The sequence below is a fragment of the Aspergillus caelatus genome, assembly GCF_009193585.1.
Source record: "Aspergillus caelatus strain CBS 763.97 unplaced genomic scaffold BDV27scaffold_66, whole genome shotgun sequence".
Classification (NCBI taxonomy): Eukaryota; Fungi; Ascomycota; class Eurotiomycetes; order Eurotiales; family Aspergillaceae; genus Aspergillus; species Aspergillus caelatus.
The window spans coordinates 1-13,656 of NW_022475329.1; the positions used below are offsets into that span (position 1 = coordinate 1).

Sequence of the window (13,656 nt, forward strand, 5' to 3'; positions counted from 1 at the left end):
TTTTTTTTCTTTTTTAATTGGCTTACTCTTTGGTTTCTGGGGCATTATGGCTGATGCTGAGGTTCTTTTACTGGGGGTAGGTTGATTGGGGTGTTGAGATCTGTTTGATGGTTTGTAGCTGTTTGATAGATGGAGAGGTATTACTTGTGGTGACTATTTGGATAGAGTGCGAACTACATGGGTAGGTCAGAGATTATAAACGATGTCATAACAACCATTGCATTCTTCATATTCTTTTTACTTTATAGGTCTTTCACGTGCGGATCTAATATGTATGATCAACTCTTTCAGCTACTCTTCGGTAGGTTGGTGAACTGGAAGGTGGGTTGACCAGGGACAGCGTTCTCGGCGGAGAGACCCTCCTTCTTTTCACCGGAGCCAACGACCTCGCCGGTCTTGCCACCCTCATCAACAGCGATGATCTCAATCTCCTTGCAGCCTGTTGTCTTCTGCAAGTTGACGAGCATCTCATTGAGGACGGCGAACTCATCGAACGGCAGCTTCCGGCTGAAGACGGTCTCGGGCTCCTCACGGCCCTGGATAAGACGTCTCTTCAGGGTCTGGACGAAAGGCATAGCCTTCTTCATCTCACCCATCTTGCCGACCTTAGCGTTCAGCTCCTTGTCGTTGATGGACAGGTTGAGACCATCGAAGGCCTCGCGAACCAGATCGATGTACTTCTCCTGCCACGAGGGGTACTTTCTGGCGGCGTAGATTGTGAGCTTCTTGGGCTGACGGGGATCGTAGCCGGTGCTCTTGCCCTTGGAAGCCTTCTTGGCGAGCTGAGCCTCAGCAGAGGTGATGCTAGAGGACGTGGCCCGGACATAGGTGCTGATGGCTGTCAGCTCCGGTGATTGCTCGGGAACTTCAGGGAAACGAGCGTGGTGAATAGATTCGGGCTGTATCGTAGGTGACGTTAGTGTTATGCTCTTTCAATGGTATCGAAAATCACTAACCTTCTTCAGGATTTCGAGCCAAACGTATTCAGCCCAGTGGGGAGCAATGACAGCCAGCATGAGGGCTTGCAGCTCGATGTAGCGCAGGACCACATCACGGTGCATTCCAACACCGGCTGATGTTGCGGACTCACGGTAGGCATCACGGGCGCTCACCATGTCGTATAGACCAGACTTCAGGGCGAGCTTAAAGTCGGTGCTATAGTGATGTTAATACTTGTTTATCATGGGGCGTAAGGGGAGGGAAATGATGTCTTGTAGCTTACTCTTGGTAGTGCTTCTGGGTCTCACGAACCAAACCGTTCATCTCGTTGTTGAAGATCTTATCCCAGAATGCATCAGCGGGACCAGTGCGCAGAGTCTCATCCTTGGAAATCTCCTCAACCCATTCCTTGAGGGTGTGCAGTCTCAGAATGTTACTGTTAGCGACAGTCTCGTCGAAGTTAGCGTCCTCGATACCATCACCAGCATCAGCGAACGCAATACGGGTAGCGTCAGCACCGAATTTGTCAACACTGTCCTTCAGTGTAAGGAAGTTACCAGTACTCTTGCTCATCTTCTCACCGTTAAGAAGCAAGTGTCCGTTTGCACGAACACCGCGAGGCCAGTATTCTGGTGGGAAGAGCGCAACGTGGATGTAAAGGAAGAAGGTCAAGTGGTTCTGGATGAGGTCCTTTCCGGAAACTCTGACATCCAATGGGTACCAGTACTCGAATTCTCTGCGCATCTGCTGCAAAGCCTCCTTGCTAATTCCGCTCTTTGAGATCAGCTCGTCGCTGAGCTCGCGTCTTGTGAATACGTAGTCCCAGACCTCGTCGATCATCTGCTCAGCCTTCACGTTCAAGGGGCCGTGAGTCTGACCGTAGCGGTCACCGTGCAGCAAGTGGGCAATGGTGTAGTAGGCCATGTAGACAGTGCTGTCACTCAAACTCTCAACGAGGAACTGAGGATCCCATGGCAGCTTAGAGCCCAAACCATAGGTTCTCGCGCAAGCCCAGCGGTTGAGCCAGTCAAGGTTCTTCTCGAAGCCGTGCTTGGTCTCGTTGGTGTATGTGTTGAGGGTGTTCACGACGTGGTCCAGTGTGTCCTTTTGCCACTTGGAGTCGTTCTCTCCGTAGTTCAGGAACCATTGACCGAGGTACGCAACCACACAGTCATCTCCACTTCTGCTGACGACCTCTCCCATGGGATCGGCAAAGGGAAAAGCATCACCGCTCTCGTAAAGAGACTTACGGATCTTGTCCTTAGCAGCGCTGACAGGCTCACCCTTGAATTCACCAACAACCATAGTACCCTTGTAGAAGGCTTCACCGTATGCCAACTCCTTCGCCTTTGCCAGCTGGGTGACATCCTTAGGAGAGTTGATCTTCAGCTGCTTAACAAGGGTAGGGGCAGTAAGGTTACCGTAAGTTGGAGTTTCAATAAGGGGGAAGATCTCCAGCTCGGCCCACTCCTTCTTGATACCATAGTAATCGGGCTTCTTGGCGAGGTCAGCCAAAGTAGCATAATCGTCAGGGCTGTCAGATGGCACGGAGGTGACGACACCAGTACCCTTGCTGGCAGAAACGCCCTCCATGGGCAGAATTCGCACACCCTCGGTGTGGAACGAGAGTGGAGCGTTAACAAGAGTGCCAACGTAGGCGGATCCTGGAGCCTCCGCGACAAGCGGCAACTGATCCTGAGATTTGGGGAAGTTGTCACTGCTGAAGAAAGTGCCCTGGAAAGCCATGTTCCATGCAGCCCGCTTTGTGCAAACATAGTATTCCTTCTCCTTCACCTTGAAGATACCATAGTTGATCTTAGGGCCGAGGAAGCAGCAGGTCTGACCGTACATCGTCTCTGGGCGCAGAGTAGCAGGGACAAAGTAAACACTGGCATCCTCTTCGATCTTGCCCTTGACGATCTCGGCAATCTGTGGGGCCCATTCCTTCACCTTCAGCTTCATAGCGGTATATTCCTGGGGTCCGACACCTTCACCCTTGGTCCGGTCGTGGTCCATGCAAGGCTGTCCGTCCTTGGGAGAATAGATAGTGTACCGGCTACCGTACTGGATCTTACCTAGTTCATGGAGACGGTTCATCTGCCAGCGCACAAAGGCATCGTAGTAGGGGTTCGCATCAGTGGTGACCATCTGACGGCGCCAGTCAATTCTTGCGCCAAGGCTGTCCAGATCACGGATGGCCAGGGGAGGGAAGTGGTGCAGCCAGTAACCAGCGTCAGCGAACTTGTGGATTTCCTCCAAGGGGATACCGATCGCCAACATGATCTGGAACTGGTACTTCATCTTCACAGTCTTGGAGGCGGCCTTGCTCTTCTTTCCGGAAAACTTCTCTTGTTGTTCGTTCTTGACCTCCTGGGTGGGGGCGGCAGGGGCCTTCTCCTCCTCCTCATCCTCTTCCTTATAGCCCTCGAAGTTCTGTCCAAATTTCTTGACTTCATCGGAAAGCTTATCCGCGCAGGCCTTGATAGGCATACCGGTGCAGTGAAATCCCAGAGGGAAAAGAGCCCTCTTACCCTCCATGCGGGCAACACCGGCCATGAACTCGACCTTACTGGCAGTGAAACTGTGGCCTGCGTGCAAGGTACCGTTCATGTAAGGGTAAGCCATGGTTCCGAAGAACTTGGGATACTTCTCACGGAGCTCCGCGGCGGACATGGTGCCCTCAGGAACCTCCGCGAAGGAGGGGGCATCGACCTCGAAAACCTTGTTCTCCTTCCATTGCGCCTGGTATTTCTTCTCGATGGCGATAAGGGTATCTCTCTTCTCGGTCTATTTCGGGATCCACCAATTAGCACCGTCTGGACAAAGAAAGCTGGGGGAGGAGGGGTAGGATATAGAACATTTTCGAGCTTGAGTGTGTTTTTCGCGCCGTTGCTCGGGTCGAGCGCAGCTGCGGATGCAGCAGCGGCTGCCATGGCTCTTAATGAATGGTTTGCTGTACTGCAAACTCAACTGAAGAGCCCTGAACGGGAGTGGATCAAAATGGTTTATATGACTCTGCCGCGGGGTAAGACTTTATCGATGTTCTGAGTCAAAAGATTATGTGGGAATCGGACCCCGGCAGTACACTTCTCACCGCCTGCCTCATTCATCGGACAAACAGTACTACATGTCTTTTCTTATCATTCTACCATGAGTCAAGATTGGAAAATGTGTTCATCTTTGTAGATGGCTCATAAGGCGGATTACTAATTAGAGATTAAAATAGATTATTGTTCGATAAGAAACACATTGAATGGCGAGCGCGTCAGCAATTTGTGCGAGAACAAAGCCAGATGTCTAGTCACATGACCACGTATCGGACCGTCTCAATCTTTCCGCCGACAGGCCAAAAATCGAGATGAGCTCCGAGCAGCACTCCATCCAATTCCGCTCGGGACTGTTGCAGCTGATCGATACCCCGGGTCGGCTAACTTTTGCAATCTTCAAAAAGTCCACTTTTCCATTGTTGCTTCAAAGTTAAAGCGTGTTGCGCCTTCCCCGTCATCATGGTGAACGTCTTCAAGCGGATGCGGAAGCTGAAAACCGTAAGTTGGCCAACACCATTGCTTGCATCTAAATGAATGTCAAAGACTGACTCGAGGTTTTTAACCAATTGCAGAAGGTAATGCTCCCAATAAACAAATCCCCACACCTCTGCCATTGCCCCAACTTTTTGGCAAGATCGCGGCGGCATCGAACGCTCAAGTCTATTTTGGGACGACAACAACAGGGGAGTCCCGTTGATATCAAAAGCGCATGAACTAACTAGTTTATTCAACAGATCCTCAACGTACGCGTAGGAACCGGTGCCGCCACTCTTCCCTCTGTTACCTCTGCGACCCAAGAATTTCCCGCAATCACCCGTCTCCACCTCACATACGCTCAGAAGATCTATGGCGGCCACCAAGGCGCACGACATTTCTGGCGCAACTGTCTTCCCCGGCTCAAGTACCACAACCCAGGTCTCCGAATGACAGTGAAGCAAACACAAGAACAAGAGGGACCGGCAGCCTTGACGATATACTTCGCAGAGCGGGCGAGCAATGCCGCTTCCTTGACCGCGGCGAAGATCGAAGACAAACATGCCCCGGCGCCGGAGCCTACAGAGAAGACGGCCATTCTGGATCTGAAGAACCTCGATCATAAGGAGATTTGGAATAAAGTTAAGATGATGACCGGGGCCCAGGACGTGCCTGCTACCCCCGAGGAGGAGGCAGAGCTACAGAAATTGGAGCAAATGCGTCAACAATCGGAGAAGGACCGGGTGCGGCTGGCCACTATACGCCAGGCCAAGAAGGACCAAGAGCGGATGTTACAAGAGGCTCGGGGAGAAATCGAGAAGCTGAAGCAACTTTAGGTCTGGTAGAAGACTGTTTGGGGTTTGCGGGAAGACGCTGGGCATGATCAACTGTAGCATAGCCATTTTTCTTTTTTTTTATTTTCTTTTAGAATATGTAGTTCTAGGTGTCTCTTGTGTTAAATAATGGCTTAACTTTCCCCTGTGATCTTGAGGGATAGATACATCGTCAGGATATCATCAAAGCAAAGACAAAACAACGAGCCTTTATATATATCGGGCTCATTGTGTACAGCCAAGTACAAAAAATAAGTCACACCAGAAACATAACTTTCCTACCCCAAACCCTACATTTTCTCCATATTCAAATGTCACACTCATAAGTAGTAGGTCAACATACAATACCCGTACGCGAGCCATTCTCAAACATTCCTAAACTCCTTAATAACCACAAAGCGAGCGGTACATCTCAATTTAAGCATGATCTGGCGTATAGCTCGTCTCGCCCAGCATGCTCTGGCCGGCTGATACAGTCGGTGTTGCAGTCTGGGTTTGGCTTGAACCTTGCTGATTCAGTGGAGACGGGGAATGCGCTCTTCCGGCAGCAGCAGCTTGAAGTCTCTGATCCAATGCCTTGAGAGCCAATGCTCGTCTCCGCTCCGCCTCTTCACGCTTAGCTGCACCCCTCATTCCTCCTCTCTGGTTGTTAAGAAGAGTGGGAAGACCGGCCTCCCCTCTCGCAAGAACTTGTTGGTTGCCCGATGCAATATCTTCATCCGAGAACGGGGTGCAAATCTTCAATGCGACGAGCAAAGAGTAAATTTGTTCCGAGACAAACGAAATTGGAGGCTGGATTGCGTCTGGGAAGAGACATGCGAATGCAAACGTCTCACTTGCGTCTCCCTTAAAGCCTAAACCGTCGGTAGATGTACCTGTTAAATCCGGCTGCCGTTTAAAGAACCGAAGGTAGGTCCAACTAGTCAATAGGCCGAGCCAGGAGAGTATCGCCGCCACGTGTGTTCCAATTACTATGCCACTGATCGTGGTTAGCAATAGGAAAAGCGCCGGGAAATGCTTCACCCGCATCTTCACTAGGCCTTTGAATATAGTCACAGTATGCTCGGGAACAAGTTGTTTGAAAGCCACAAGGAAGGAGGCTTGGATCGATATGCCACCACATATTTGGGTTACGCTTGGAGACGGGGAGTCAGTAGGGAAGGCGCAAGAGGTTGTGCATTCGGTATCGGAAAGCAAGGCATACCCGCTGGTCGAACCACCCCTGATGGTAGTTCCTAAGAGATAAATGGGAACAATCGTCACATTCGGAATCACCGCGATGGTCAGAATGAATTTCGCAAACTCTCGGGAACCCCAAGCGCGCTCTAGGTACTTGCCCCCATAGAACAGGGTGGCGCCGTTCAAGAGAACCGTAAAGATATTCTGCTCCACGAAAGTCGCGGTAAGAAATGTCCAGGGGTAATAAAAGAACTCGGTTGGGACGAGTGTCAGATAGGGCACAACTGGCGTGGTCAAGGGATGCCCCCCCGTGGCATCAATTTGTCGCCATCGGGCGATATTGTACAGGAGGGAGAGGGTGAGCAGGCTGATGAGACAGGTACGGGTCGCAGGAGGGATATTGACTCGGAGCGCCATTGTGAGAAACGAGCTCTTGCGGCTGCTGGTGTGCACGCAGGCCGCAGGCTGTCGACAAAACCCGACTAGGGGAATTAAGTGTCAAAAGTTGGTGTTGATCACTGGCTGTTTGGAGTGGATTTCGGGCCAAGCAGCACTTCCGCCTTTGGTTTGGTTCGTTAATAGGCTCTGATCGATCGTCTCCATTTGATTGGACACCCTATTTTGAACACCCGCCCGGGGAAATAACAAAGGTGACCACCTGAGGCACCACCCGAGACTCGAGCCTTGGCGCCTAAGGTGTACTTTTCCAACGACCGAGGTACAGGGGTCTGTGTGTGTATGTACATGTCGAGGTGCTAATCTATCAAGGCGCTAAACAAGGAAACATTCCAAATCATGTTGCTTTAAAGTTTTAAACAGTAAAACTCCCTTCTGACATACTCCAACCGCTTTGCTTCAGAGCGGCTATCAGCTCATCTCTGACCATCTCGGTCTGCTGACAAGGATTCTTGGCAAGGCTAAGACTTGTGGCTCTGAAACCGTGTATTTCATGAAATCGGTACCGGGCAGGGGAAGAAATAGATGTCATCATCAAGGCGCAACCCACTTCAAGTTGCTCCGTGGATGGCCACAGTGAAGTTTCGTGATTGATGGCTTAACCAAAGGTCTCTTTGAATTTCAACGGTTACGACCTCCGCTTGTCACTACAAATGGTTACCGCAGAAGATTTGAAATTTGACTCCTCGAATGAGAGCTATTTCTATCCTTTCTGGAAATCCAGATCTACGGAACGAGCTCCCTCCTTCCTCTTTCAGTCCGATAGGCCCTCAAGGCATAATTAATCAGGCAAGTCAGAAAAGATGCAATGTGGTACCTAAAGGGTGGCACAGCCGATTACCATGTGGCTGAAAAGTGATAAATTGACATTGGAAGCGCAGAATGGGAAAGAAAGGAATGGGTCTCCGTCTGTTGAACGTATCCGTCGTATGCCGCCCTAGAGGTCAAAGTGAATTAAAGGACAACCAGGAATTTTAGAAGAACCCGATCTTCATTAGTCATCGAATCAAATCCGTTTTATTAAAGTAACTCCTAGGATCTGACAGTTGTGCTAATTTTCCTAGTAGTAATTACTTATATTTAGGTGTACATTCACCATTCAATATGGCTATTGTGGGTAATATAATTAGTATTGTTAGTTGTCCATGTAATTTCAGGTCAGTCCAATACTAAGCGCTTGGAAGAACGTTCCCCGTTTATTTTATTTTATTTTACTTTTTTTACTTTTTTGGTGGTGCAATTAAAGCGGAGGATAATATGAAAATAAAGAGGTGAAAAAAAAAAAAAAAAACTTTCCTAAGGAAATAGAAATAGGTTGTCCACAAAGTAGGTACACTACTAGTACTACTGCGTGGCCCTGTGTAAATCACACTGTAATCGACCCGCAAAACGCTAGGTCCCGAAGCAGACAAGCGCACTGGCCGATCATTTGCCCGTCAGAACCACCCAAGGGGACCGGTGGATTTCCCAACTGCACGCTAAGTCGTGGGCCGGACGCCACAACGAGTCAAGCCAAAAGTCCAGGTCGCAAAGTCAAAATCGGGTTTGACTGCAAGAGTGACTGGCAAAGGGTGCCGGCGTCCTCTGAAACAACGTCCCAGAGCCGCCTGGAGAAATTCCACTGAGCTTTTCTTTTCTTTTTCTTTTCTTTTTTTTTTTCCCACTCTCTAAACTCAACTTAGCTTGTTGGTTCGAGATTTGAAGACTACTACCTCACTTCTTCCTCTTTCATTTCTTTTCTCCCCTGCTTGCAGTCACGACAACCATCAAGCCAATCTACCTGTACCTTATTATTACCCTGCAGAAGTGGTGGTGATCATCATTCCTTGACACGCTTGCCCTGTTCCTTTATTATTATTATTATTATTTTTAATTACCTTTTATTTTATTTTTTTTCTCCCACTTCCTTTTCGTCGTCCCCATTCTGGGAGTCCAGCCCTCCAGTTTGTCCACCCCTCTCCCGTAACCGTACTGGTACAGCTCCAACCATTGCAGTTCGCTAGCGGGTCTGCTATCTCAAGCCACACGTTGGTGTCGATTTCGACCCGTCTCGATATTCATTCTTCACTTTCTCTTTCCGACTCTTGCGACCTCTTTTCCACAACCCCCTTGTTTAACGCTGCTCAAGGGTCTCATTAGAACCCTCATCAACCCTCTACCCTTTAATTGATGATCTTACCCCCCGGCATTTGCATTCCACCTTAACTCTCTACATTATATCCCATCCCCTTCAACTACGGTTTTCCCTGTCACGCCTTGGCTGCGTCCGGCCCAGCTTTTGGCAATCACGCTCTTTCCGACGCCGAACTGGAACTTCCCGTCATTCGTCCTGGTGGTTTAAAGAGAGAAATTTGTTTTATCAGCAGACAGGTTCCTTCGGTTTACACGGTCTAATCTCGCCTATATCTCGGGTTTCTCGCATCTCTCAAATTCTCGATCACCCACCGTTATCCTTCTGCAATCTGTTCAGCGGAGGTTTCTGTTATTATTCCTGGCATGCTAGCGGATCCTCCACCTTACTAGCTGTCATACATGTAACAATGTCACATCCTGATCTTACGTCGCATCATGTCAACTACCTAATCTGGAGGTACGTTCTAATTCAAGGTTCTCTGCCGACATCCGAGTTCAAAACCTCTGATAGCTCATGATAACCCCCCCTGATGTCTATTTTCTTCGTACATGTCACTGACTTTTAGTCCCTAGGTATCTTCAAGAATCAGGTTGGTTTCAACCCCCTTTTTATTCAATCTTAATTCTCTTTTTGTACTTTTATTTTTTATATTATTTCCCCCCTCTTCTTACGCGTTTCCCTGTATCCTCGCTTGACAGGACTTGAGGTATCCTCAAACTCCAAGATTCTCATCTAACCTACATCGCAGGTCACGGTGAAGCTGCAGTAACACTGCAGCGCGCATGGAATCATGACCCACAGAGCTTACCTTTCGCTCCTTATATAAAAACTCATGCGTTGGTGTCTTTGGTTCAAAAGGGTCTCCAATACCACGAGCTCGAACAGTCACTCGATAAGGCACGTTACCTTACTCTACCGGATCTAATGTTTTTGTTTTCCGGTCGACTCTTTTTCTTTCTCTTCAATTAGTGTCTTCGAAGAATATCTGTTTATCAATGACTAATGAGTTCTACAGGATGGGAATCCAAGGCCCTTTTCACCTTCAGATTATTTCTTTGGACCAGCGGTGCTGGAAGCGGAACCGCGGAAAAGTCAGGGTGGCCCGGGTGAAAATGGCACAGACCAGGCACCTGTCTCGCCCACGAGTAAAGTCGCGCGCGACAGCGTGATCAACGGTCACTTGACAGGCGAACCTGCGGCACCTCAAGTTGTCCCCAATGCTAAGAAAACCCGTAAGAGTGACCGCGCAGAGACCAACGGGGACGAAATTCCCATGGAAATTGATTCAAATGGTGTTGCAAATGAGACGAAATCCGCTGGAGCTGCATCACCATCCTTGGCCGACACTGCTGTGGATGGGGACGGGGACGTGAGCATGGGCATGCGACCGGACTCGCAAGACCAGGAACCAACCGCGGCGCCGACCTTCACCTTGACCAACGGCCACAGTGTTGGCGTCCAGATCACACCCGCCAAGGCTGCCGACCTTAGTCCCAATACCGCCCTCTTGAATGTGGCTGATGGCTGTCACGTGACCCGCGCATTGTGGCGTCCAAACGACTCCACCGTTGTCGTTGCAGTCGGCGAGACGTTTTGCAGTCTATGGAAGATGCCGTCATCTGCGAGTCCAGTGCAAGAGAAACTTGTGGAGGGTAAGGGTGATAATATCTGCGTCTCTGCGGTCGCCTGGGACCCTACGGGTCAGAAGTTGGCCGTAGCCACATACAACGACATGAGAGGGTCTATCACTATGTATGATGTCGCTGGAAATGCTGTTGACCTCCTGCCCGAAGTACCTAGAATGATCACTGGATTGCATTGGACCGAGAGCGGCACCCATCTAATTGTCGTGGCATCAGATAGTAAAGTCTCCGAGCTGGCTCTCTGGGATGATTCATTGCGACCGGACGAGTTCCCCTCTCCACAGGTAATCGATGGATCAATCTATGACCTCAGTTGGCTTGGACGCAATGAAGCATACGCTTCAGGTAACGGAACGGTCTACCAATGCGGTGTCGATTCGAGTATCCACATCTCCAAGACATTTACCAGTGAAACCGATAGACCTTGGACATTTATTCGTTCCGCAAATGTCAATTCCTCCTCGGTAGCAGTGGCTGCATCGTCTGCTGCAGCTGCGTTCTGGATTCCGACACACGACATGCACCTCGATGGTGCACATGAAGGGGACATCACGGCAATAGAGCTTAAGCCAAACACACTAGAGCAACCACAAGCGAACCATCCGTTGGTTCTAGCCTCCTCATCTACTGATGATACAGTTAAAGTATGGCATATTGATCTGGACGCAAAACGATTTGATTGCATCCATCGTCTGTTCCTCGGTCCATCTTCACCTGCCCTCGCCAGCAGTTTCTCTCCGGACGGGTATGCTCTGGCTGCTGCAAGCAAGGAGAAATTGTTCATCTGGAATTCACAGAGGGGTGGCACAGCAATGGCTACATGGTCCGTGCCGGGGACCGACGGAACAAAGATCGAAGAAGGACAAAACCACTTGGCCAATGGACACAATGGGAACGCCGAGCCAATACCAGACCGTTCTCTTGCATGGGACAGTGATGGTAAACGACTCGCTTTTGGCTTTGGCAAGCAGGTATGTTGTCTATCGTACCTAAGTGGAGATTAACAGACTTACTAAGATTGGGTAGTTGGCTATCATAAACATGCAAAGTTGAGACTTTGCGAACGGCGAATACGTGATGTTGGGCTCAGAACGCAGGAATATCTAACCACACCTTGATAATATTCTTATATGCGATCTTACAACCTTTCACTACATAATTTATGATATCCTCGTCGACGAATACAACCGACAAGTATACCTTAGCTTTCGCTCTTGGCCTTCTGGATCGTTTGCCACCAGACCGCCTAATCAACCTTCGCCCAGGTCATTCCTCCCATTTATGTGTGGCTAGGTGGAGCGCAAGGAATTGGATCAAAGTCGATCAACAGCTAGCAAGTAGCGCAACTTCAGGAGGTTCTTGTGGTGTTCTTTCTTCCTTCAACATTCTACTTCATTCGATAACCATGTGGTTATATGATACATATCGGCGCAGACTCGGTGTTTTCCAACAGAAAAGCAGTGAATTGCGGTTATAGTGGGTTGCGGTGGGCACATTGGCGCATTCTATTCTCTTAATTCTCAACTGTACCCTTGCTTCTTGGTCGGCATGATTACGGAATGTCAGAATCTTCCTTTGTCTTGGGCTTCGCATCGGTTCTTCGGCAAATTCTCGGTCTCAGTTTTCTTACGCCGGAGTCGCTTCCAGCCGAATTTAATCTCAGATCCGGCAACTCGGCGTTCTCAGATCATATGATGGTTTTATTATGTGTTATCCGCAAGGTCTGTGGCTAATCTAGTACGCCTTTGCCTTTCTTCCCTTCTCTCCTGCCGACCTCGTTCACGAACGCGGAAGCCTTCTTCGACATCTTTCCAGCCACGCATCCACGCCGTTATGCCCTCTACAAGTGCTTCGGTATCGGTCTCATAGCGCTCCTCGGGCTTACGCCGTATCCACCGCTTTGCTTTATTTTGTCGCGATGCCCCCGGTTTAGGTTCGTTCTGCCACCCGTTAACCCAGGCTTCGAGTCCGCGAACCGTACCGTGAAGTGCTTCACGTTCCGCTGAGCCTTCCATTATGTCTGTTTCCCTGCATCGAACAGAGTTATGCATTAGCCCAGGAATAAAGGTAGCGGATTTGGTTGATATTAACTTACAGCTCGTGGACCACGTTTTCGAGCTCCGATATCCTTCGCGACAACCCCTGGCTTTCACGCTTAAGGAGGTCATATATTTGGGATGATTCTTTGCGGCGTTGGTTCAAGTCGGCATTTAATGCTGTCACTTCGTTCAAAAGAGCCATGAGTTGCGAGCGCGAAGGCTCGAAGGCGGATGAAGCACGGTATTCCACCGGGGCAGAGCAGGAGGCTGCGGAAGCCACGGGGTATGAAGTTTCAGGGCAGGAACGTGTAGGTCGGCATTTGACGACTTCCTGAGTGAGTTTTGGTCGTGGGTCCAACAGGGCTTCCAGAGTGTTGAGGCAGTGGTGGGCCGTGGTCGTATCCTCACTTGACACGTCGGCGTTCTGCGAGACCATGTGTGCTAATTTCGCAAGCCGCTGTGGCAGAGGCGTTACGTCTTCATGGACATCCGAGGGAGAAGTAGGGCGCGACATATCCGTCTCCCAGGTGTGTTCCGGAAGGGAATGCGGAGGTGAAAGCTGATCCAAGCGAGCCGAGTACGGTGAACTCTCCATGACCGATTATTGTTTCCCTGTATATATGGTACCTTTTTCTCGTGCTATTTGGCCGTTCTATTGCATAGTGTGTAGATAAGTGAACGGATAGGAATGTTGATTTGCTGCAAGTATGTGTGGGTGCAGGACGTAGGGTAGTAGTATCTTCGGGGGTGTTTGGACGTATAGAAGAGCGTCAGAAAAATAGTAAATTATCGAATCTTCAAGGACAAGGGTAGTTGCGACTGAATGAGGCCAGTCATGTATTATCGGATCGCAGAAAATCAGTTCGTTCAAATTATATAGATTAGGTATGTCTTTATGTCAGTATAGGTATT

General features: G+C 49.5%; 5 protein-coding genes across 5 annotated transcripts; 2 read left to right on the top strand and 3 right to left on the bottom strand.

Annotated features, from left to right (window-relative positions):
• Positions 1-193: 193 nt before the first annotated feature.
• BDV27DRAFT_126574 (leucine--tRNA ligase CDC60) lies at positions 194-4,028 on the bottom strand (the record flags this gene model as incomplete). The annotated part of the gene is made up of 4 exons (XM_032066577.1): positions 3,798-4,028; positions 1,223-3,726; positions 957-1,155; positions 194-899 (listed from the first exon to the last, which is right to left on the bottom strand). Coding segments are annotated over exons 1-4 (3,386 nt in total), but the record flags the coding sequence as incomplete, so codon positions are not given.
• Positions 4,029-4,296: 268 nt separating this feature from the next.
• BDV27DRAFT_126575 (mitochondrial 54S ribosomal protein mL61) lies at positions 4,297-5,439 on the top strand. The gene is made up of 2 exons (XM_032066578.1): positions 4,297-4,484; positions 4,721-5,439. The coding sequence occupies exons 1-2, from the start codon at positions 4,446-4,448 to the stop codon at positions 5,294-5,296; spliced, it is 615 nt and encodes a 204-aa protein (XP_031928635.1). The 5' UTR covers positions 4,297-4,445; the 3' UTR covers positions 5,297-5,439.
• BDV27DRAFT_126576 (rhomboid family protein) lies at positions 5,440-7,032 on the bottom strand. Its single transcript, XM_032066579.1, has 2 exons — positions 6,498-7,032; positions 5,440-6,428 (listed from the first exon to the last, which is right to left on the bottom strand). Exons 1-2 carry the CDS (start codon positions 6,887-6,889, stop codon positions 5,711-5,713), a joined length of 1,110 nt encoding a protein of 369 aa, XP_031928636.1. The 5' UTR covers positions 6,890-7,032; the 3' UTR covers positions 5,440-5,710.
• A 2,436-nt stretch (positions 7,033-9,468) lies between these two features.
• BDV27DRAFT_144315 (WD40 repeat domain-containing protein) lies at positions 9,469-11,709 on the top strand (the record flags this gene model as incomplete). The annotated part of the gene is made up of 4 exons (XM_032070243.1): positions 9,469-9,518; positions 9,635-9,651; positions 9,811-9,959; positions 10,078-11,709. 4 exons carry the CDS (start codon positions 9,469-9,471, stop codon positions 11,707-11,709), a joined length of 1,848 nt encoding a protein of 615 aa, XP_031928637.1.
• A 79-nt stretch (positions 11,710-11,788) lies between these two features.
• BDV27DRAFT_171501 (uncharacterized protein) lies at positions 11,789-13,339 on the bottom strand (the record flags this gene model as incomplete). The annotated part of the gene is made up of 3 exons (XM_032075613.1): positions 11,789-12,377; positions 12,493-12,733; positions 12,801-13,339. The coding sequence occupies 3 exons, from the start codon at positions 13,337-13,339 to the stop codon at positions 12,258-12,260; spliced, it is 900 nt and encodes a 299-aa protein (XP_031928638.1). The 3' UTR covers positions 11,789-12,257.
• Positions 13,340-13,656: the final 317 nt, after the last annotated feature.